The sequence below is a fragment of the Saccopteryx leptura genome, chromosome 12 (genome assembly GCF_036850995.1).
Source record: "Saccopteryx leptura isolate mSacLep1 chromosome 12, mSacLep1_pri_phased_curated, whole genome shotgun sequence".
Taxonomy (NCBI): Eukaryota; Metazoa; Chordata; class Mammalia; order Chiroptera; family Emballonuridae; genus Saccopteryx; species Saccopteryx leptura.
Genome location: NC_089514.1, coordinates 1,788,642 through 1,813,597, shown reverse-complemented (window position 1 = coordinate 1,813,597; position 24,956 = coordinate 1,788,642). Strand labels below are relative to the sequence as shown.

Below are 24,956 nucleotides of genomic sequence, written 5' to 3'. Positions count from 1 at the left end.
CTTTCTCACGAACTTGTCGCCGGAATGTATCTTTCCCTAACGAGCAGCTCAGGCTCGTAGCTGTGTGTCTTGTTTCCGGCGTGGGATTCCTAATGCGTGCCGAACGCTTTCTGCCCAGACTCAGTCTCCATATAATTGGATGATTTTATTCCCACCGAGGCCCTCCTGGAAGTGAATTAGCCACCGGGGAGAAAGAACAGTCACACCGGGACACACCAATAACCCGCATCCAGTCACCTTCCAAGTCTGCCCCAAGGCCTATCTCACCCACAAAATGGCATTCAGCGGATCAGAACAGCTGTGCTCAAGGATCAGAGACGAGTGTTTTAAAAAATAACAAGCCTCCCTCCCTCCCAAATCCTACCCACCGGCCTAGCTCCCCGGAGGACCACTGCCAATCTCAGCCAGCCAATAACCGTACCACCCAAGACGAGGTCACCATCTGGCCCTTGGACGTGATGACCCAAAGGTCACGTCCACATTCACCTCTCTGGGCCGGCCCCACCTCTGAATTCCAGACTCCAACCACCTAACGGACAAAGTCACGTGGATCTCTAGTAGACTGAGAAAACACTTAATCCACCCAAAACCGAACCCCTAACTCGCCCGCTGACCAGCTTCCCGTGACCCACCCACGTTCGTCTCAACAGCTATCAGGCCTGCTAGTGCCGCTGCTCGGGCTGACCACCCCGCAGTCCGCCTGGACGTCCCTCACGCCCACTGCCCTCGGTCAGCAATCCTCCTGCCCCGACCTGCAGTCCGCCTGGACGTGCCTCACGCCCACTGCCCCTGGTCAGCGATCCCTCTGCCCCGACCCGCAGTCCGCCTGGACGTCCCTCACGCCCACTGCCCTCGGTCAGCAATCCTTCTGCCCCGACCCGCAGTCCGCCTGGACGTCCCTCACGCCCACTGCCCCTGGTCAGCAATCCTCCTGCCCCGACCCGCAGTCCGCCTGGACGTCCCTCACGCCCACTGCCCCCGGTCAGCAATCCCTCTGCCCCGACCCGCAGTCCGCCTGGACGTCCCTCACGCCCACTGCCCTCGGTCAGCGATCCCTCTGCCCCGACCTGCAGTCCGCCTGGACGTCCCTCACGCCCACTGCCGCCAGTCAGCAATCCTTCTGCCCCGACCCGCAGTCCGCCTGGACGTCCCTCACGCCCACTGCCCTCAGTCAGCGATCCCTCTGCCCTGACCCGCAATCCACCTGGACGTCCCTCACACCCACTGCCCCCGGTCAGCAATCCTTCTGCCCCGACCCGCAGTCCGCCTGGACGTCCCTCACGCCCACTGCCCTCGGTCAGCGATCCCTCTGCCCTGACCCGAAGTCCACCTGGATGTCCCTCATGCCCACGGCCCTCGGTCAGCAATCCCTCTGCCCTGACCCGCAGTCCGCCTGGATGTCCCTCACGCCCACTGCCCCCGGTCAGCAATCCCTCTGCCCTGACCTGCAGTCCGCCTGGACGTCCCTCACGCCCACTGCCCTCGGTCAGCAATCCCTCTGCCCTGACCTGCAGTCCGCCTGGATGTCCCTCATGCCCACGGCCCTCGGTCAGCAATCCCTCTGCCCTGACCCGCAGTCCGCCTGGACGTCCCTCACGCCCACTGCCCTCGATCAGCAATCCTTCTGCCCCGACCTGCAGTCCGCCTGGACGTCCCTCACGCCCACTGCCCTCGGTCAGCAATCCCTCTGCCCCGACCTGCAGTCCGCCTGGACGTCCCTCACGCCCACTGCCCTCGGTCAGCAATCCCTCTGCCCCGACCTGCAGTCCGCCTGGATGTCCCTCACGCCCACGGCCCTCGGTCAGCAATCCTCCTGCCCCGACCCGCAGTCCGCCTGGACGTCCCTCACGCCCACTGCCCTCGGTCAGCGATCCCTCTGCCCTGACCCGAAGTCCGCCTGGACGTCCCTCACGCCCACTGCCCTCGGTCAGCAATCCCTCTGCCCCGACCTGCAGTCCGCCTGGACGTCCCTCATGCCCACTGCCCTCGATCAGCCATCCTTCTGCCCCGACCCGCAGTCCGCCTGGACGTCCCTCACGCCCACTGCCCTCGGTCAGCCATCCTCCTGCCCCGACCCGCAGTCCGCCTGGACGTCCCTCACGCCCACTGCCCTCGGTCAGCCATCCTCCTGCCCCGACCCGCAGTCCGCCTGGACGTCCCTCACGCCCACTGCCCTCGGTCAGCACTCCTTCTGCCCCGACCCGCAGTCCACCTGGACGTCCCCCACGCCCACTGCCCTCGGTCAGCAATCCCTCTGCCCCGACCCGCAGTCCGCCTGGACGTCCCTCACGTCCACTGCCCCCGGTCAGCAATCCTTCCGCCCCGACCCGTGCACACTTCCCCATCGCTGCTCCTGACGCTGGACACCCCGCGTCGCCCGGACCGGCAGATTTCCGACTCGGACCCGCGTGGTCTGTAGCTGCCATTCTGGACACGTCCCTCCCCAGGCAAGGCTTTCTGAGTGTGATCTCCTTGGGGAGCTCCTTGGTCCGCCGCTTCTGACCCGGGGGCTTAGCGGAGCCTCCGGCGAGGACTTGGTAAGTGACTGAGAAAAGCTTCATGACCACTGGGAAGCTCCTGGTCAAGAAGCTGATAGAACTTGAGGAAGCCTTGACCGTGTTGAATTTTATCTGAAGGTCAAAGCCGCCCCCCCCCCTATACATACCCTGTTGTGTCCTGGAAAAAGTCTGACCTCCAGGAATCACTGTTTCCTCTTGGCTTAGCTGAGACTCACAGATGGCCCTGTGCTGACCCATGTCCGGAAACAGAGTCTTCCAAATCCCCTTTTCTCCCCCCCCCCTCATAAATAATCAGCTGATTTGTTTTATCCCTTTATCCCCACTGGAAAATCAGATAAAATGTATGTGAACACGGGGGACACCCTCAGCCTAAGGAACACACAGCATATGGTATACTCTGCCCCCCCAGAACAGGCTGGGCCCCGGGTGAAACGTTCTCTGTCCTCCTTGTCCTGTCACCCCACTTGCCAAAGCCGGATCTCGCTGCCTCGTCCACCCCTCTGTGTCAAGGGGAACTACTGACCCCAACTGAAGATGCTCGCAGGTTTTGCAGTCAAAGGGTTCTCCCCTGTTGCCACGAGCCCTCTCCTCCCTTGTGGAGAAGAGTCCTCACCGTTTGGATCTGTTTTCCTTGGGTCGTGTACGATCTTGCTGACAGAACAGGAGGTTAGGATTCTTCTTCACTGTCCCCGCTCTGCGCTCACCCCCCACAGGCGCGGGAGGTCGCTGCCTCCTCGGGGTCCGTGTCAGCGGGGAGCAGCCCTTGCGAGCTACAGGGGTCCGTTCCTCTCTGCGCTGAACGGAAGTCTGCCTCCTGCGGAGTCTACCAGGAGGGCCCTCTGCAGAGTAAGCCCAGACCCGACTCCCAGGGAGTCAGTCCTCAACTGTGAGCACGTCTGCGGAGTGTACCACGAGGGCCCTCTGCAGAGTAAGCCCAGACCCGACTCCCAGGGAGTCAGTCCTCAACTGTGAGCACGTCTGCGGAGTCTACCAGGAGGGCCCTCTGCAGAGTAAGCCCAGACCCGACTCCCAGGGAGTCAGTCCTCAACTGTGAGCACGTCTGCGGAGTCTACCAGGAGGGCCCTCTGCAGAGTAAGCCCAGACCCGACTCCCAGGGAGTCAGTCCTCAACTGTGAGCACGTCTGCGGAGTGTACCAAGAGGGCCCTGTGCAAAGTAAGCCCAGAACCGACTCCCAGGGAGTCAGTCCTCAACTGTGAACACGTCTGCGGAGTCTACCAGGAGGGCCCTCTGCAGAGTAAGCCCAGAACCGACTCCCAGGGAGTCAGTCCTCAACTGTGAGCACGTCTGCGGAGTCTACCAGGAGGGCCCTCTGCAGAGTAAGCCCAGAACCGACTCCCAGGGAGTCAGTCCTCAACTGTGAGCACGTCTGCGGAGTGTACCACGAGGGCCCTCTGCAGAGTAAGCCCAGACCGACTCCCAGGGAGTCAGTCCTCAACTGTGAGCACGTCCCCCTTGCCAACGCAACAGCTCGTCTCCAGGTTCAGTGGTTACGCTACAACAACACCGCACAGGCCACATCGCCCTGAAACTCCCGCGTCCAGACAGGACGGAAGGGTGCTCTCTTTATGACTTCCACTGAGACAATTAGAAATTTAACAGATCAACAATCTAAAAGCAAAGAGCAACATTTCCAAGGGAGGGGAGGGGAGGGGGCATCCACACCAAAACAAATGATCACAAATATGAAAAACGGTAAGAATTTAAAATTCATTTGAAAACTGCCCACTGCTTGTGCCTTTAAACACAGACACATCACTCATGACTCATTCCCCGTGATTCACCGACGAGGCGCAGACGCGTTCGTGTACGAAGAGACTGACACAGAAAAGTGTGCGTGGCACTGGAGTCACCACAGACCAGGTCGATCGGCAGGGGAGGGGCTCGATTGGCAGGGGAGGGGCTCGATCGGCAGGGGAGGGGCCCTCCCGACGGCAGGAGGTCTGCACACAAGGACACGCCTCAGCCAGACGAGGGAACTCTCATGCCACGGATGAAGCACGGCGCCACGGCTGAGTCTCAGGAGGATGCCTGAGTCCACAAGGCGTCTCTCTCACGGACGGCTCCACTTCTACGGGGTCTAGGGACACACACACAAAACCATCGACAGAGACAGGAACCAGAAAGTAAGTTCCTCCAGTGAGTGGGGGGCGGGGGGCAGGGGGAGCTGGATGGAGATGAAATGATAACACACATGAAGGAATGTTCCGGGCGGATGGTTCGGAGGGCGCACCTGACTGTCCAGACGGAGATTGTGTGATTAAACTCTGCGCACTCTGGCCTGACCTGTGGTGGCGCAGTGGATAAAGCATCAACCTGGAAGTGCTGAGGTCGCCGGTTCAAAGCCCTGGGCTTGTCTGGTCAGGGCACATATGGGAGTTGGTGCTTCCAGCTCCTCCCCAGTTCTCTCTCTGTCTCTCCCTCTCCTCTCTAAAATGAATAAATTTAAAAAAATTAAAAAACTTAAATTCTGCGCACTCTGCTGTAGGTAAGTCGTTCCCCAACAGAGACCCGGTCAGAATTCGGCCAACGGATTTCAGCTTGAAAACGTTTGCAGAGAAAGGAAGTCCCTTCCACAGCCTGGGGAAGGGACTGTGTTTTAGGGTGGAAAGTGAAGGGATTAGGGGATGTGGGATGTTGTCCAGAGGGCCCGTCCCAGGGCCCCATCCCCGAGGCGGCCGGGCGTGAAGCGAGGCAGTGTGGTGTCCAAGAGCTTAGACATATCCCTCACTCCACACAGACCTCCTAACGGGGAATTCCTGTTCACAATCGATGTCACAGTGAGCAGGGCAGAAGATCAGGGATGCCACTTTGTGTGGAGAATAATGAAGACCTAGAAAATAAAGTTCATCACATGCAATGATCTCCTCTCATACAGAAGAGAAGAAAGCTACCGTTCCATATGGAGATAAATACAGAAATAAAGAGAGACAGCAGTTAAGGTTGAACATATGGGGAAAGGGAGTTCAGTGTTAATAAAATACTAAAACGGTCCGGAATCTTCTCTAAAGAAAGGGCACCAAGGCATTTAAGACAAATCAAAATAAATGTAAAGTCGGTCAAACAACTTGGCTAACGATAAAAAAATAAAACAAAAACCACAGAGCATCAAATGACACATCCCCAGGTTGAATAATGGACGGAGCTTCACGCGAAGGCGTGCTTGGAAAAGTGTCAGAATGGGCTGCAAAAACCCAAGAACATTGAAAACGACATAAAATCCAAACACACAAAAACGTAAGCCCCACTCAAAACACAGCTGCAGTCTGAGGTGGCACCTGTGTTATCAGAGCGTATGACAGCACGCTCCACAAGAAAGAGTAAAGCACTTGGAAACATAAATAGCATATTAGAGCCGAGGAAGACTGAGAGGATGAGATGGGTACGCCATGTTGTGTGTCTAAGACAGAGAGAAACATAATTGTGGATACATTTTTTTTTCCTGAGTTGCTAAAGATGATAGCCTCTATGTCCTTCACAGAATTCATGTACTATTAACTGTATTGTCAGGCAAACACAGAATACATGGGGGGTTTTTTTGTGGGTTTTTTTTTTTTTTTTCTGAAGCTGGAAACGGGGAGGCAGTCAGACAGACTCCCGCGTGCGCCTGACCGGGATCCACCCGGCATGCCCACCAGGGGGTGATGCTCTGCCCATCTTGGGGCGTCGCTCTGCCGCAATCAGTGCCATTCTAGCGCCTGAGGCAGAGGCCACAGAGCCATCCCCAACACCCGGGCCAACTTTGCTCCAGTGGAGCCTCGGCTGCGGGAGGGGAAGAGAGAGACAGAGAGGAAGGAGAGGGGGAGGGGTGGAGAAGCAGATGGGTGCTTCTCCTGTGTGCCCTGGCCGGGAAGCGAACCTGGGACTCCCGCACGCCAGGGTGATGCTCTACCACTGAGCCAACCGGCCAGGGCTGGGAATATGTGTTTAAAAAAACGCATCTACGTGTCTTTAGGTAGTAAGCCTACTACGTTCCAGGCTGTGTTAACTTAGGTCAGCTTTTGTGATCATGTTTTCCAAACTTTCACGGAAGTCCTCAAATTAATCTAGATGCATCAGAAGTCCAGCAAGGACTTTTTTTAAAGTTGACGGTGAAAATGTCCCTAAGACATCTGTAGCTCATTAAAAAAAATGAATAAATAATCGTCGTTGGTTTGGACACGCAGTATTCATTCCCATTCACATCTAAATCAAGTGTCAGTCCAGGGCGATGTCTTCTTTTAGGGACAGATCACTGGGTGAAGGACTTCCTCCCTCTGGCGTGTTTTCGGCCCTATCTCTGTGTGTGTTTCCCGACACGGTCCCTGGCGCCTTCATCCACGCACGCTACGCTCGGAGCACCTGGCTCTCAAAGGCACTTGACCACACACTGTTGAATCACTGACTGGGATCTGCAGCTTTTTTAAACTCGCCTGTCGTTTACTTCTGGTTTAATGCATCATTTATAAAACGTTTACCGATTGATGTATTTCCTATTCTGGCGACAAGATGTTGTGAGACTATTGCATTGAGCTTGTTAAAAAAGAATTCTCACATCTTCACTCTTCAAGCTAAAAGTAGAAGGCGTCTGGCAATGGTCGTGAGGCAGGTGACAATCTTCCTCTCCAGATCACAGTGAAGAAGACTGGACCAGAAAAATCATCTTAATCCTATTAATAACTGGGAGGCACTGGAAAACCACCAGAAAGAGGCACAAGGCGTGAGGAGCTTTCCACTCTGAACACACAAGGACAAGAAAAGGCAAGAGTGAGGACTTCGTGGCTTTTTCCCAAGGGTCCTCCTCTCCCAACCCCCGTTCTAGTCCCGTCCCTGAAAGGTCACCGCCTCGAAGCCAAGAGTCCGTCCACCACCGCAAGGACGGGGTCAAGGACGTTTTAAGTGGGAAAGCCTCGAAGCGAGAGGGCCACAGAGAGACCTCTTTGTAAGACTCGTTCGAGAACGCTGGACGCTTACAGCTTTGATATTGATTTCTAGGACCCCGCCGTTCGTTTGCGGGGCAGTTATGAGTAATACCTGCCCCGCCGTCTACTTGAAATGCATCTCCCTCTCCTCCACTGGGCTTCTAGCTTCGCATTCATCACGCCATGAGATGTTTGTTCTTTCCCTTTGATGAGATTAATTTCCAAAAGCTTAGCTTTGATTCCAGAAATTGAATTTAAAAAAAAAAAAAAAAAAAGGACTTTGTTTTTGAAAACCACTGAATTGATTTCCTATCTGAAGCATATCAGAAACTAATATAAACCCGACATTATTTAATTTTTCGGTTCGTCTTTCTTCTGCTATTAATGACTCTTGTCTTATTTTTGTACAACTACAAAAGAAAAAATAATAATCATCATCCCTGCAACTGAACCTGAGTGCAGTTAATTGAGAGAGGGGTTCTCACTGAGAATTCGTGGCTCGGAGACGGAGCAGGAAGTGCCTCTTCTCTGACCACACCGCTGTCTTTAACACAGTCTTCTTCAGGTCACCGCTAACTGAACTACAAGCGGGCGGGTCCTGTGCAGGTGACGTCCCTAGCTTGTTTGTGTCTGTTCAGTGAGTTCAGTGCCTCCCCTGCCGATGACCACGCGCAGTCTGGGCACCTGACGGGTTCATCACCGGTAACCGTGGGAGGCAGGCAGGCAATCAGGACTGGAGGTTTTTGCCAGACCTTCATTTTCTTCCTAATCTCGTTCCTTTTTCACTTTTGTCTTTGAGCTCATGGCTCAGGAAAAGATAAGTTGCAAAGCAGACTTTTTTTTTTTTTTTTTTTTGAGAGAGAGAGAGAGAGAGAGAGAGAGAAGAGGGGAGGAGCAGGAAGCATCAACTCCCATATGTGCTTTGACCAGGCAAGCCCGGGGTTTCAAACCAGTGACCTCGGTGTTCCAGGTCGATGTTTTATCCACTGCGCCACCACAGGTCAGGCCCAAAGCAGAAATCTTCATCCAGACCCCGGTCCAGGCGGACCCCGCAGTTCAAATCAGGGCTCCAGGTGGCAAGCCTGCTCACCTCTGTCCACCCCCTTCACCTTCTCAACACCCAACACCCCTGTCCTGCCCGCCCCCCACCCCGCCCCCGGCCTGGGTTTGCGCTGCTTTTTCTGGAAGGTTTAACTGTCAATGTTCATCTTTTTAGTAATTCCAAACAGTCAGTTTTGCTGGAAGAGCCGATTTCAGGAAGGTGAGGTTTCCTCTCTGTGTCCAGGATGGACGGTACCTTTAAATATGCTTATACGCCTTCAGAACGCACGGCAGAAATCAAAATCTTGTCAGTCTGATTAGACTTTCTGAACAAAATGCCAACAGTGAAACTTCTCGCGAGCAGATAAAAGATCCCCTTGGAGGCACTGCGTTTTATTTAAAACACACACACACGCACACACACACACACACACGCACACACACGCACACGCACACAAACACGCACACACACACACACACACTCACACACACACGCACACACACACACGCACACGCACACAAACACGCACACACACACACACACGCACACGCACACAAACGCACACACACACACACACACACGCACACGCACACACACACACACGCACACGCGCACACACACACGCGCACACTCACACACACACACTCACACACACACGCACACTCACACACACACATTTACCTTCTCAGCAAAGTTCCTCTAAAGCCAGACTTGACTGAATAAAAATGGACACCTTTCAAAAAGATCTCCTTTTCTTCTCTCCCTGCTCATGAAATCTCAACAAGCGAGGCCGTCAGGCGGGGCCGGCGACAGACGCGGGGGCCGGAGGGAGGGAGCCGTCCGAGCACCTTCAGCATCCTCGGGCCGGACTCTGGACACGGCAGGTCGGGCTGCGGACGGCCACGGTGTTCGGTACTCGAGGTGGGTCAGAGCCCAGGGGGGCCGTGGCCAGAGGGTCAGGAGGGTGTTTACAAGAGCTGGGGAGAGAAAATGTCCTCACAGGGACTGGGAAGCGTAGTCTCCCTCAGCTCACTTTATGTAGAAAAGAAATCGCAACCTTGGAAATACTGAGACTGTTTGTTTGCTTTTCTGCACTGGGGTCTGCACAGTCCCTCCTCCATGTGGGCAGAGCAAGGGAGGAAGGGGTCGGAGAGGAGCAAGCTCTGTCCCCCGGCTTGGGGCCGTCCTTGGCCACACAGGGAGACGGGTCGACACGCCACATCGGTGCAACGTGGCAGAGGCCACAGTGGGGCGTCCGCCCCGTGTCCGGCGAGCAGGAAGGCCAGGGCGGCCCAGCTGGTAAAGCGGGAGGCAGACACCGGCCCCGGGGAGGGGGTGGGGGACTGAGAACAGGTCGAGGGTTGTTCGTTCCAGAAGGGTTTTGACACATTCCCGGTGACATGGGCGGCCGAGGAAAAGCGGGCCCAGGGGCACGGCGGAGGCTCTGCCTCGCGTCCGCAGGGGGGACGGCCGTGTAAGGGTCGGGGGGGCCCTTGGGGCCGGCGGGAGGTCGTATGCACTGCCCCTTCCCCAAGGGGCCGGGGAGAGGGATTCAAACACCTCCTTGTTAGCAGGTCCATGGATTTCAAGCTGTTAGGGGGTCACATGAGACACTTTCTGTGAGTGTTAAGAACACTGACTTTATTGACCGAGGCAATTCCTCTCCTTTAAGTATATATATACACACATATATATGTACACACACAGACACACACACACACACACACACGTTTCCAAGGCAAGCTGATATGTATTCTCTCCCTTTTTATCGACTTCCTCTTTGCAGACGAGGCGAGTGAGGCCCCAGTGTGTCCGTGATCCCTTGGGGGACGCGGGCAGGGACCGCCGTGGGGGAAGCAGAGCCAGCCCCCTGGCCTCCGCGTTCTGGGAGGATTCCGGGTCTCCCTGCTGGGGTGTCACGTCTCTGCCCACAGCGAGGGGAGGGGACAGGGTGCCTCCCCTCCGTGGGCGCTCAGAGAAGAAGCGCTCACCTTGCTTGAAGCGTTGATCTCGTTACCGTGCGGGATGACCCACGTGTAACTCAGGCAGAGAGAAGCAGGGAATCATGGGAGCCAGCCGGGGGGGCGCAGCTTCCTAAACGCCCTGCTGGGGACGCGGCCGGAGACAGTCACGCCTCCGTGTCGAAGGGTCGTACATGTGCAGCAGGCATGGGCTCTTCAAGTCACCTGGTCCAGTCTGGGGAGCCCCCGTGTCTGAATTTGGACCCCAGCCCCTGAGTACGTCTATCTGATGGTCCCCATGGGTCAGAGATGTCAGCCTACATCACACCCCACCTGCCTTCTGTCCGCACCCGCCCACTGTCGCCTCTCTCTCCAGAGGTGACCTGGAGACAGCAGCCCGTCATGCTCTGGGGCCGAGTCCACAGCCACCCTCTGTCCACTGCGCAAGGCTCCTGGGGTGACCAAGGAGCTGTTCAGACATCTGCTATTCGAATCCAGTGTTAAGAGAACCAGGTGGTAGCATGGGTTAAAAAACAGACACTCGTTCCAGAGGCCCCCAGTTCCCGTATCTAGAACGCTTGAGCGCTCCTGATTGAAGAACCGGGGACGTCCTCCCTCCACAGAACAAGGCCTTGCCCGGGGATGGCCGACGTGTTTTCAACGGCCGCCCGGCGAAGGTGTGGCTCACGAGCAGCGCAGGGCCAGCCGCCCGCATTCCGCCGTGTTAACTGCTCCTCAGTGGACGCGTTTGTTTCACAGAAGGTGGGCGCGGTTTCCAGAACCAGCGGAGTACGGACAGACGCCTCCCGGGGTGACGGCCCTTCTGCACCCGAAGTTTATCTGCCTGAGGGACACGCTTTGGGTGCCGCCGTGAGCGGAAGAGCAGAAGGCGTCCTCTGAGCGAGAACAGGGCCTTTGCCGTTCCTCGGACGCGGCCCCTGGACGTCCGTCCTTCCCGGGGGCACTCATCGGCTCGCTCTCCCGGGACGGAGACTGATTGGGCCGGCCGCCGGGCACGGCTATCGGTCTTCACGCCGCCGTCCGCTGACAGCTCGTTTCTCCCGACAGCGTCCCAGAGCTAAGGTCTCCGGATGTAACTCCGGTCACCTCGGGTAATGGCCCCATTGATCACGCGGTGGACGCGGTGAAGGTATCTGCCCGTCCCTCCCCGGGATGAGTGGCTTTCCTGTATCCTGAGACAATGGACGTCCCTGTTGCTGGGGACCCCAGCTGGACGCCTCTGACCACAGCCTGCTGACCACAGCCTGCTGACCAGGCGACTTGAACAGACAAACGGCAATCAAGGAACACAGGCGGGTCGTCTTCTAGAGGCCAGAAGGGGCACCTCTTCTGCGGCCTCCGTCTGCCCGACCAAGGAGCACAGACGGGTCGTCTTCTAGAGGCCGGAAGGGGCACCTCTTCCGCGGCCTCCGTCTGCCTGACCAAGGAACACAGGCGGGTCGTCTTCTAGAGGCCAGAAGGGGCACCTCTTCTGCGGCCTCCGTCTGCCCGACCAAGGCTGGGCAGACCCTGCGGTGTCTGTGGTACCAGCTCAGGGCCTCCCTGAGAGGCAATCCGCTGATGGACGCCCCTTTTAAAGCATCGCAAGTTGAAGCACGAGGCCGGGAAGGGAGGCCGGGGGCTGGAGAGAGCGGCTCTGAGTCCTGGGACAGCCTGGGCAGGGTCACCCCCACCGTGCTCCCTCCTGGGGAAGATCAGCACACTCCGTGGCAGCTGAGGACACTGACGAGGACACGCAAACAGAACGCGGTGACAGGGCTCCACCGGGAAGTCCCACCCGCCGAGCTCCGCAGCCAGTCTGGGCACTTCAAGGACCTGAGTGCAAGTGGACAGCTCACAGAAGTCCGACCAGGAGGGTCCCCAAGCCTGTGGCTTCCGATAGAGCCCGCACCTGCCCTCCCCCTCCCGGCGGGCTCTGAACCCCACAAGAGTGACTGTGGGGTTCAAACGGAAATGCAGCCCTCCCACCCGAACACCTGTGCCTGGTATTCACTGCCCACGGATCAAATCTGACCCTTAACACGGCGCCCAGGTCTTCTGTGAGCGCGTCTGCGACCCCTCCACCACGTTAGACCCCGGCTCCCACTCTATCTCCAGGCTGGGGGAGCCACTTCAGCCACACACGGGGCGCCTCCCCTGTCCCTGGGACCCTGCCCAGGATGGCACTGCTCCCTGTCCCTCTCCGTCCACAGTGTCCCCGCAGCCACGACCCCTCCCGCCCTCACTCCTCACCTGTCCCTCTCATCACCTGTGGTTTTAGAGCGCCTCCTGTTTGCCATGTCACCCCCCCCCCCACCTCCAGGCGTCAGCAAAGGGTTATTCTGTATCGGCCGACTGCAAAGGGTTATTCTGTATCAGCCGACTGCAAAGGGTTATTCTGTATCGGCCGACTGAATTAACGAAGCACGCCCAGTCCCGTCATGTTGCTGATTTGTCACGAAACATCCCCGGAGGCAGCCAGCCACGCGGGCTCCGTCTACGTGATGGGCACAGAAGGGTGCGGAACGATCACGCTGCCCTGTCACTATTCCTCTGAGGACCTCGCTGTCCTTCAGGGAAGGCCCGTAATGGCTTCTCGCATCGCTGACTTCTAGACATCAAGAACCACGGAGGTCCTGTTCAAAGGGATGGCGTTAAGAACGTAGACAAGTATAATAATACACCGTAAGGGGAAAAAAAACTGCCATGGAACGATTTTAAGGCTTCGGCGCTTTAATAAACTGATGACAGGTGAACAAGTCCATCCTCAAAGCAGAGGCTTCATCCACGTGCGGGACCTCGTGCATCAGGACCGTCAAAGTGTCCCCAGCCTTTGGCCGAATGGTGTCACTCCTGGGGATTTATCTTAATGACCTCATTCAAAAACAAATAATAATGACATCATCCAAAAGCAAATAAAGGCCACAGACACACACACACGCATGCACACACACACACACGCACACACACGCATGGGTGTGCGCGCCCGTGTGCAGTGTTCACGGGAGCATTACTCGGGGTTTTCTCGACCTCCCTCGCCGCATTCCTCACTGTTCAAGTGGAGCGGCGAATACAAAGGGCTTACAAGGCCGCGTCCCCTCCAGCCGACGGGCTCATGGAGGCGGGAACCAGGAGCTTGATTCACCTTTGTATCTGTAGTGATGATGTCATCAATAAGTGCCTCAGCGTTTTATAAAAGCAACACACAGACACACGTGTAGGCATGGACACACCACACACACACAAACACACACATACATGTGCAGGCCTGGACACACACACACGTGCAGGCATGGACACACACATGCACACACACACACACCCAGACTCTTCTCCAACAATCTAGAAAGAGAACCAAATAGTCAGCAGACGAGCCAAAGGGCACACGTGATGCCGTCATCTCCCCAAGTCCTGCCTCAGCATCCGAAGCGACCCGGGCGCGCGTGTCCACAGACCGCCTTGCTGACCTTCTCCACGATCGTTCAGAGGACAAAAAGGCGCATCTGAGGAAACCACCCTCTACTTCCACTCGATCCCAACGGAACCTCCCCGAAGCAAGGGAGCCGTCTCGTTTCCTCTCTCGCGTCTCGGCGCCGTGAACGGGCAACGTCACGGAACTGCGGTGCAACGGGCGTAAGTCACGGCGGTGGCCGCCGCCCGGAACCTAAAACCCAGCCAGAAAACGTGTCACCCTGAGCAGAGAGGGCCCGGGAGAAGGACACCAAGGGGACACCGAGGTCCAAAGAGAGCTGGGAACCCCTGGCGTCTCTCTCTCTCTCTCTCTCTCTTCTTTATCTGTCGCTCTCTCTGGACCTGTTGGAACTGTTACCAGATGCATGCATGGCCCATATATATATATTTTTCCCCCAAATACGTGGGCTGCTTGTTACTGGCTTAATCGTGTTGTTTGAGGGACGGTGGCTCTTGATCTTGGACAGATTCCTGGGTGAAGCCGGGGAGGAGTCGGCTTTTCCTCAGGAGAAGCAGCCTCAGAGGAATCCCACCCGCGCAGAAACACACGAGGCTGAGCTGCCGTCCAACTCACTACCTGTGAGTTAATTATGATCTTATCCCGCTCTCTGAAATACACAGGAGGGAAGAAAGCAAAATGAAAACCCACTCCATCCAGTTCTCAAACAGCCCCTCTCACATCTTCTCCACGAAATCGCCTCTCTTCATCGGAATTCTCGGTATTCACCTTTGAAACACGTTATCCAAGTTTTCACCTTTCTCCCAATTAACAGCCACATTCATTTCATCTCGGGAGAGCGAGGCTCCTGACCAGCCGCCAGCTGTGCACCTTGCCGGGCGAGCTCTTTCCCCTCAGAGATGCAGAGCTCATCCGGACAAGGCCCTGGCCCGCCCACCCGCGCGCTGGCCCGTCACCGATGTCCCCAAGGGCCTCTAAGACGGACGGCCTCACGGGGGGGGGGGGGGGGGGGACGGGTGCCGTGACCTCTGGCCTCTGCGTTGCACCCGTCATGGGGTGGGGGGGGGGGGCTGAAACCTTGACAACCAGCCTCACACCCACCGTGCCTGCGTGTCACTGGGGACAGACCAGCAAAGACGGGCGGGGCCACGCAAACACCCCCGGTATCAAAAGAAAACCCTGGCAAGATGGATCTCTGGGAGTCAACAAAGTGAATACATTCCGCGCTACATTGGATCTGTGATCATTTATTTATTTACATTCCAGGCACTCTTGGCCTCCAACTTTCGCTGCTTTGATGTAAGTGGCTTTGACAGCTTGCAACTGAACGGCAATTTTCCTTCTGTCGGGAGGAAAGAGCTCTTTAATGCTCCAGGTCAGGGCCGGAGAGCGTAGGGGGGGTCGAGGCCGGCTCGCGGGGGTCAGCGGTTAAACCCTCCCCGACTCTGTCCGCGCTGAGTCGACCCAGGCATTTCATCTCAGAGAAGGCATCGTTTTGGGTGTCTTAGAATCTGTCATCCATCAGACATGTAATTGTGTTTTTTTACTCTTTTTTATTAAAAAAAATTATGTTTTAATTTTTTTTTTCCTGTGTGAACGGCATGGATGGACCACCGATACATTATTCACTCATCTCAGTCAGCTACGGCCAAGCAGGCGATGCTGGCAGAAATTGTCTTCATTTTTCAAGCAAGTCTTGCACCAAGAATTCCAAACACCGCCCGCCCTTCCAAGGTCAGAACACTCCATCCCTGAGAGACGCCGAGAGCCGACGCCTGTCCGTCAAATACGTTATGACAGGATGTCACGGGACGCCCATGACGGGACAGACACACCGACGTCTGCTGCTGGTTGTCGTCCTGAAAACGGGAAGTTGTTGCTGTGCTGATATCATTGGATCCACCAACCCTTTTGCTACAAGTCCCTTTGTAATCTGTAATCCTTCCTGAATCTAACTTAAAAACAAAACAAACAAATAAAAAAAAAACCCATTCATCCTCCATGTAAAAGCCTCTCTAACCTGCCACGCCTAAAAGCCTGCTTTCTCTCTCCAAGTATTGAGGCCACGGGAGGGCCTTGGTATTTGCTCTTGGGGTCACTACCATCTCCTGTCTCCCCCAAACCAGCAAAGCAGGATGAATGATGAAAACATCCTGTGAGTTTCTGAGGTGAACCTTGTTTATACACATTTTACTTGGGAACATTTTTATTTTTATTTCTTTGCTGATTCTAAAAAATGAAATTCTATCTCGATGACAAAACTTGAGCACCAACGGAAACGCCTGACTTTGAATCCGTACAAAGGGTTGCCGCCTCCGTCTACGATCCGGAATGAACTCCAGTCACTTCTGGACGGAGCTCTCCGGCTCTCTCCCTGGAGGAGGGGGGACCGGTCCCAAGCGGGGAAAACCAGTACAGAGAAGGCTTCACGCTGGAGGTGCACAGAGCAGGCACCCTGACTGCGTCGTGGCAAAGCACGGGTGAGTCAGAGAGGGCGCTGGGTGACGGGTGGAGACAGGGAGAGACGGCGGGGGCGGGGAGAGCTCAGAGCAGGTGGAGCAGACGTGGCAACGTCACCGCAGGTGAACCCAGGGAGGGCGTCTGCTGTACCGTGAATGACTGCGACGTCTCCGTGCGTTTGAAAGTTTGGTCAAGTTTCAGGGTTGAAAAATAATCCTCTGGGGTTTAAAACCCTGTCTTCCCCATCTTTTGTAAACATCCAAAACAGGGATTCCCTGTCAAACGCCAAAACGTTGCCTCTCACCGTCGCGGACAAGAGAACAACACGTGGTTTCCTGGCTCTTGAAGACGCCACGTAGTTGAGCAGCCGTGTGTTTAAGTCATTCACTAAACACCCTCTGAGTTAACAGAGGGTATCGGGCCAGCTGCTCCATGTGCAGGACACTGCAGCCTGGACGTCAGCCACCGTCAGACACCACCTGTCCCCTCAGCAGGCTCGCTCCACTCCCCGCCCCAGAGGGACCCACCGGCCATTCCACCGGCCTCTCCTTCTCACCCGAGTCTCTGTCCTCCAGCTGACCCGGCAACACTAGTGACCGCATCTCCCTCCGCCCACGGCCAGCGCCGTGACTCTGTTTTTTTGTTTTTTTCACAGAGACAGAGAGAGAGAGTCAGATTGAGGGATAGACAGGGACAGACAGACAGGAACGGAGAGATGAGAAGCATCAATCATCAGATTTTTGTTGCGCATTGTGACACCTTAGTTGTTCATTGATTGCTTTCTCATATGTGCCTTGACCGTGGGGCTACAGCAGACCTCTTGCTCGAGCCAGCGACCTTGGGTCCAAGCTGGTGAGCTTTTTGCTCAAGCCAGATGAGCCCACGCTCAAGCTGGAGACCTCGGGGTCTCGAACCTGGGTCCTCCGCATCCCAGTCCGATGCTCTATCCACTGCACCACCGCCTGGTCAGGCCCGTGACTCTGTTTTTAACGAGCTCGGTCCCCGCTGACTGGCCTGCCCCACTTCAGGGAGTCACTCCTCACGGTCTTCCTTCTTCATACTCAACACGCACGGAAGAACAGCCGACCCCCGGACAGAGCGCTTCGGCCGCCTTCGGACGCGGTCCACAGACGTCCAGAGGACTGGGCGCCCACACCCACTTCACAGGCCCTTTCAAGCTCTCGGACAGCGATTTTCCTCTCGCGGGACACGCCTTCTTCCCCAGCAACTTCATTTCCTCCTCCGTCTGTTTATTTCAAGGGCTTCTCACCTCGGGGTGGGATCTGGGACGCCTGCGTGTACCGGCCTCGCGGTCCCCACCGTTCCGACGGGCAGGAAGGACTGCAGAACCTCAGGCATCCGGGGCACGAACAACAGCCCCGAGGAGCCACCTGCCCCTCCCAGCGCCCAGGCCACAGGGCTACCCAGCTTGGCCTGGCAACCCCGTCCCTGATGAGCAGAAGACCCCACAGGGGAGCCCGTTCCATCGCCGCGATGCTCAGGCCAGGACACTGCTCCCCACCCTTCTGAGCCGGGCGGTGGCTTCTGCCACGAGTCCCAACACCCCCCCTCTGGCCGGGAAAGACGCTCACGTACTTGAAGACACGGTCCTGTCTCCATGGTCACCTCTTCCCCAGGGTGCACACTGCCCTCCTGAGCCCTAACCTTTAAGTCCCTTCTCCCCGGACACTCAGTCCTCACCACATTGCCTCTCACAGCGCGAGAGGCGCGGCGTGGCGGTGGGTGCACAGGGCGTCAGGCGAGAGGCCATTCTCGCCCCTCAGGGGAGGAAGCGCTCCGCCTTCGTGAGCAGCCGCCTGGGGCGTCCTGCCACCTGTCTTGCTCAGAGAGCGGAGAGCGGAGGGCGCCCCGGGCCACCGTGCGCTCTCGCCGGAAGTAAAGAGGGGTTTCTCTTCCTGCCTCCTTTGCTTATGGAAAAATATTCCATTATGTTTCCAGTTTTAATGCGCTTCCTAATGAAAAGCAAACGAGCCCGGCCGGCATGTTTGATTTGTCTTGGAGAGCGGAGAACTGCTTTGCAAGAGCAAACAGAGTTAAATTAAAATACGGGACGCTCCTCCACGGTGGAAAATGAATTTCTCCTCGAAGAACCGCGTCAGGTCCATGAAAGCTGGGCTGAGACAGACAGGGGAGCCCCTGCCTTCCCGCAGAGCAGCTCCCGACGGCCCCCCAGGCCCAGAGGCCCAGAGGCCCAGAGGCCCAGAGGCCCAGAGGCCCAGAGGCCCAGAGGCCCAGAGGCGTGCGCACACGCACAGGCCAGCTCGCCTATCCAACGTCCTCTGTGTGCCCTGGAGCGCGCGAGGCCTGGAGGTGCCCCCCCACACACCACCACGGGGTGTCCACCTACCGTTTTTGCAGATGGGGCAGCACTGGTCCGGCTCGTACACGGGGTCCACACACTCCGTCTGGGGACAGGCGGACACGGAGCACAGCACCTCCCCGTTGGCCTCACAGCGGCACCTCTCGCACGGAGACACCTGGAACACAGGCCCACGGTCAGGTCAGGGGGTACGCCCACCGTCCTTACCATCCACACTCACGTCTTCCCTCCCCTGAAACGTCTGGGAAGACATCCCAGCGTTCTAGGAATGTAGAAATGGTAAAAGGTGCCCAGCCAAGTGGTGCTCGCAGTGTGAACACAAGGTCCTGGGTTGGGCGGGTCCCCTGGGGTGCAGCCACCCGATGGGGCCCCGGCCTCTTCTCCCCACTCAGCTCCAAGTGCAGAAATGCCTTTTCCCGATTCGCACATCGAGGTTGTGGAAGAAAGGTGTTTGTCTGTTTAAATATTAAACCAACAACACATCATACTGAGTTACTGCCAAACCGCTCACCGTGCGAACACGTCCCTTCTCCGCAGCCCTGCCAAGCGCCATCCGGGCCAACCAACCAACCAACCAACCAGAACACCTCCATCGTTCGACTGAGGAAAACGGTGGACAGGAAATGAAGGGACAGCCCCGAGGGACTGGGAAACTGAGGCACACTGCTCAGAGCCAGGCCCCCGGCCAGGCGCTGTCTGAACACGCCCTCAGATAACTCTCAGGGCAACTCAGACACACGGACTACCGTGATTGGCCGTGTTGACCGACACGGGAACGGACACGCAGAGGCAGCAGGCACCTTGCATGGGGTCGCCCTTCACAAGGGGCAGGGTTCCTGGTGGCGGCGTGCAGGGGCTCCATAGTGGGCCGTCTCTCCCTCGCCCCGCCTGACCGTGGTCTTCCACACACTGGGCAGCAACAAGCCTCCCTGCGCTGGGCGGCCAGCGGTCCCGCCTCTCCCTTCCGGATCATTCCGACCGAGCCTAATGGCCGTTCCAGGAAAGGGTGTGTGTGCCCTGCCGACCGCACCCCCCCACAGCCACTCGGGCTGGGCGTGACGGGTGTTTCTTTTCCCGGGAAACCCCGGAGGAGTGGTTTTCCCTCTGGGCTCACCCAGGGCGGAGCAGCAGCAGCGGCACGTGGGACCCAGCAAGCCGAAGCCGCAGCACGGGAATGTGGGTTCTACAGACCGTGGGGACGAGGGGACGGTGAGTCCTGGGCTGCGAGGCCCCAGGTGACGAAGGCACCACACCCGGACACAACCAGCCCCTGGCAGGGAGAACACACCCACGGCACGCACGGGTTCCCTTCTGCCTACACAGTGTTCCCAGACGGGAACCGAGACCTCCACCGGACGGCGGCCGTTTCACAAAGCAACAGTTCGATCTGTGTTTGAAGGCAGGTGTCTCAGGTCCCAGAGCACAGCCCCTCTGGGGGGCAGTCAGGACGGGGCTGGCGTTTGTTCTAAGTCAGAGCTTCCCACCTAATAATACGGTTCCCGGGACCTCTGCCCAGGACCCGAGTCACACAGCAGAACCCTCCGGTGTCCAGTCCTGTGAGCTGGAGGGGCCCCAATCCCCACCCACTGCCCCCTCCTGGGCCCCTGCCTGGGTGTCTGGTCCTGATCAGTAACTGACCGGGCTTCACCCCCTCACCGCCGGGCCAGCCCCCACCTAGTGGGCAGAGAAATGCCAGCTGCCCCTCGGCAACACCAGCGCCACCGGCAGAGCCCACACGCCGTGCCCTCCAGCCCTCGCTCCCGGGGCGGGCTCACCAGTTGTAATGGGCTCCTTCTCGTTTTAGATCCAGTTCAAACCCTTCCTCCTCTGGTGTCAACACCAGTGGAGCTGGGGCCGCCTCCACGCGTTTACACCGCAGGGTGAATGTGAACCCCGCTCTTGTCTGGGTCCCGGAGCGCCACCTGGCCTCTCCAGCTTCTCCCCTCACACCGCCGGGAGCCCACCTACCCGGGGACACCAGCCGGCTCTTCTCAACTCCAGCCCGGACAGACAGACACGTCCTCCTGCTCTGTGCTGCCAGAAAAGGCCCTGGCCTGGGTCACCTGAATCCTGAAGAGCGACCCTCCCCCCCGCACTTTCGACCTGGAGCTCTTTACCGGGGGGCCACCGGCGTGGGAGCCATGAACCCCACCCTGCCTAATGAGTCTCTCCTGGTGGCCGCAGGAGGACACCGGGCGTCCTCGGGGTCAAACGGGAGACAAGACAATCCCGGAGCCATTTCCCAAGTAACCGCGATGGTTTCGTGGATGAGATCAGCTCAGACCTGGAGACTAAGAGCGAGTGGACTTCAGCATGGACCCTTCTCAGGTGAAAGGATTCGACACCAAATAACTCCCTCCCACCCCCCACTTCTCTGTTTCTTCCAGCAGCTGAGACGTTTTGTTACTTGTCTAACCCCCCACGCTGTTGAGACTTTGCAAGGACACGAACAAGAGTCCCGTGAACACAAGGACGGACACTGGACTTTCTTCCCCCTCCCTCTCTCTCCTTCCAAACTCCTGAAGTCCCGAGATGCCTTGAGCTCCTCCAAGTGCACCGGCCGGGATGGAGCACAGGGTCTCTGACACTCAGAACCCCACCCCAACCCCCATCTGCAGGTGAGGGGCCACCACATTCAGTGTGACCCACGCAAGGGCCGGAGCCCCCGTCCCACATTCAGTGTGACCCACGCAAGGGCCAGAGCCCCCGTCCCACATTCAGTGTGACCCACGCAAGGGCCGGAGCCCCCATCCCACATTCAGTGTGACCCACGCAAGGGCCGGAGCCCCCATCCCACATTCAGTGTGACCCACGCAAGGGCCGGAGCCCCCGTCCCACATTCAGTGTGACCCACGCAAGGGCCAGAGCCCCCGTCCCACATTCAGTGTGACCCACGCAAGGGCCGGAGCCCCCATCCCACATTCAGTGTGACCCACGCAAGGGCTACAGCCCCCGTCCCACATTCAGTGTGACCCACGCAAGGGCTGCAGCCCGTCCCACATTCAGTGTGACCCACGCAAGGGCTGCAGCCCCCGTCCCACAGTCAGTGTGACCCACACAAGGGCTGCAGCCCGTCCCACATTCAGTGTGACCCACGCAAGGGCTGGAGCCCCCGTCCCACATTCAGTGTGACCCACGCAAGGGCTGCAGCCCGTCCCACATTCAGTGTGACCCACGCAAGGGCCGCAGCCCCCGTCCCACATTCAGTGTGACCCACGCAAGGGCCGCAGCCCCCGTCCCACATTCAGTGTGACCCACGCAAGGGCCACAGCCCCCGTCCCACATTCAGTGTGACCCACGCAAGGGCCAGAGCCCCCGTCCCACATTCAGTGTGACCCACGCAAGGGCTGCAGCCCGTCCCACATTCAGTGTGACCCACGCAAGGGCCGCAGCCCCCGTCCCACAGTCAGTGTGACCCACGCAAGGGCCGCAGCCCGTCCCACATTCAGTGTGACCCACGCAAGGGCCGCAGCCCCCGTCCCACATTCAGTGTGACCCACGCAAGGGCCGCAGCCCCCGTCCCACATTCAGTGTGACCCACGCAAGGGCTGCAGCCCGTCCCACATTCAGTGTGACCCATGCAAGGGCCAGAGCCCCCGTCCCACATTCAGTGTGGCCCACGCAAGGGCCGCAGCCCCCGTCCCACATTCAGTGTGACCCATGCAAGGGCTGCAGCCCGTCCCACATTCAGTGTGACCCACGCAAGGGCCGCAGCCCCCGTCCCACATTCAGTGTGACCCACACAAGGGCCGGAGCCCCCGTCCCACATTCAGTGTGACCCACGCAAGGGCTGCAGCCCGTCCCACATTCAGTGTGACCCACACAAGGGCCGGAGCCCCGTCTCCCTCACATCCGTGTTTGCTACGGCGATCACGGTGATCGAGCAGCGCCCGGTGGCTAAGTGCCGACCCAGCGGAGGAAGAAGTGGCCGGAAGGACTGGAGAGCTGACCGCCCCTCGGGCGGACGTGGTGAGCAACGCCGCCAATAAAACCCCCTTCGGGGAGGGCTGCGCGGCGCCCCCTACAGAGCCACGCAGGGCAGGGAGGGCAGGAAATCCTTGCGGTGAGAGGGGTCCAGTTCAGGTTCTGCGCTGGGTCCGCACACGGAGGGGGAGACGGAGGCGCGTGCACGGCGCGCAGGCTCACGCGGTGACTTCAGGGCAGGGAGCCCGTGGGAACTGAGCCGCGGGAGGCACAGCCCAGGGTCGGAGAGCGGAATTTCAAGATTCTGCAGCCACCGCGTCCGGGGCCTGCGGAGCGGTCAGGCCGGGCTCTGCCCGTTCCGTGTTTTCTAACTGTCCTCCTGTGCTGGGCAGTGTTTTCACCGAACAGCTACGGCAGCTGAGGACTCACGCTCCCTTACGTCCTCAAACAACAAACTCCTTCTGAATCCCAGGACGGGAGATGGAAGGTGTGGACATGGGGACAGCAGGAACAGCCTTCCTGGTCCCCTCATCAACCCCTCCACCCTCCGCTGACCAGTCCCAGAGTCGCTGCCTCACAGGATCCTGAGCGCTCAAGGACGCCCAAGGCGCTCACGTCTGTGCCCAGGCCGGTCGGGGGCAGCGACGTGAGGTATGAAGGAGGGACCAGAGGGAAGGTGGGTGTGGTGGATGGAGGCTCGCTGAGCTGTGTGCCCAGTGGGAATGTGGAGGCAAAGCTGCCGCTCTTGTTTGGAATGACAGAAAAGGAATGAAACTGGCATCTGGTGGTGAGGATGGTGGCAGGCCAGGAAGGGACAGCCATCGAGACAAGCAGAGGCCCCACAGAGAGCGGGTTCCTCCCCGGGGCAGCGGACGGCGTGGGAAGAAGCCCTGGGCCTTGCGGCTGGAGGACCAGCGGTCCTCAGTGGGTGGGGGCAGGGAGGCTGCCAAGAGCAGAGGCCGCCCTGACACCAGAGGCTGCAAAGGTGTGCAGGACAACTGCCTCAGGACACAGTACAAGGGGCCCCAGGCTGCGGGGGACCTGCCACACCGTAGCTCGGGGACCCTGCTCCATCCCGGCGGGGGGGGGGGGGGCGCGCAGCAGGACAGCAGCCTCAGGACACAGTACAAGGGGCCCCAGGCTGCGGGGGACCTGCCACACCGTAGCTCGGGGACCCTGCTCCATCCCGGCGGGCGGAAGGGGGTGCTCAGGGAGACGCAGCAGATGCCATGGGGACAGGGTCCCTCTCCCGGGGCCGTGAGGGCTACAGGGGTTCTTCCCGGCGCCAATGTGGGAGGATGAAGATGTGGGGTGTCTCGCGGGCTGGGGAGACCCTGACATGCTGAGTCACTGCCCCAAAGCAGCAAGACTCCTACGACCCCAGGAGATGGAGACGCCCCAACGAAACCCAGGGGCTCTAAGCTGGTCAGAACAAGTGCCGTCCACAACCACAGGGGCCGCTCTAGCCCCTGAAGGACGCGTCCGGTCCCAGGGTGGGTGCGCAGTTAGCCCCGTGGGGTGGTCCCTCCCGCGACCTCAGGTTGGGAAACACGTGATCAGAGGCACAGACAACACACACCCTTCAACAAACACCCCAGGACAAGCAGCCTCCCGAAGTCCATGTCACAGTCTTGTCACCAGATGGCGGAAGTGCCCTTTCCAGCTGTGGAGCCTACCTCTCCGAAGAGCCCAGCGCCACCCTCAGCCCGGTGCGCCTACAGGGACGCCAGGAAGTCCCCTCTAGGGACACCACGAGCTTCTGATAGCCTGGGGCGGTGTGACTTTAGAGCTGGAGAAATAAGCAGGAGCCGAGTTGAAAAACTACGGGGTGACCCCCCCACCCGTCACCACCACCACCCACAGGTCTGGGGGAGGGCCAGGCATCCTCACAGCCAGCCCGGGCGGCAGCCTGGACCCAGGGTCTGGCCAGACCACCGGGCCACCCGGGCGCTGTCCTCACAGATACGTCCTGGTCTACACACCCCCCTCCCCCCGTGGCCAGCCCCTCCTGACCACCTGCAATGCAGGGACCCTGGGGGACGCAAGGCCGGTCACGGTTTTCTTTCCAGCAGTCGTCTGGGGCTACATCTTTCCGCAGACCTGCTTCCGGCTCCTGACCTGAAACTGTCTTAACAAAGGAGCCCGCGGCACCTCAGAGCTCTGTCTCCAAACCCAAAGCAGCGGGTCCCGCGGGGACAAGGGGACACCGGCCCAGCAGCCCTCATTGTCGAGGCTCCGAGTGCTGTCTGGTCGTCCTCCTTCCCTCAGGGGGGAGTCTGGGGCGCCCCAGACCCCTGCGTGCCCCTCCGTGCTCTCTCTCCTCCACTGCAGAGTGACCCGCCCCTCCACCACCACCCAG

The 24,956-nt window shown here is 58.6% G+C and overlaps 1 protein-coding gene across 1 annotated transcript in view; it reads right to left on the bottom strand.

Moving 5' to 3' along the window:
- Positions 1–24,956, bottom strand: part of VWC2 (von Willebrand factor C domain containing 2) — a 59,918-nt gene that overhangs the window by 16,687 nt on the left and 18,275 nt on the right. Inside the window, exon 3 of the mRNA XM_066353971.1 lies at positions 18,701–18,830. Coding sequence (XP_066210068.1) covers positions 18,701–18,830 — 130 coding nt within the window. The remainder of the gene's footprint in view (positions 1–18,700; positions 18,831–24,956) is intronic.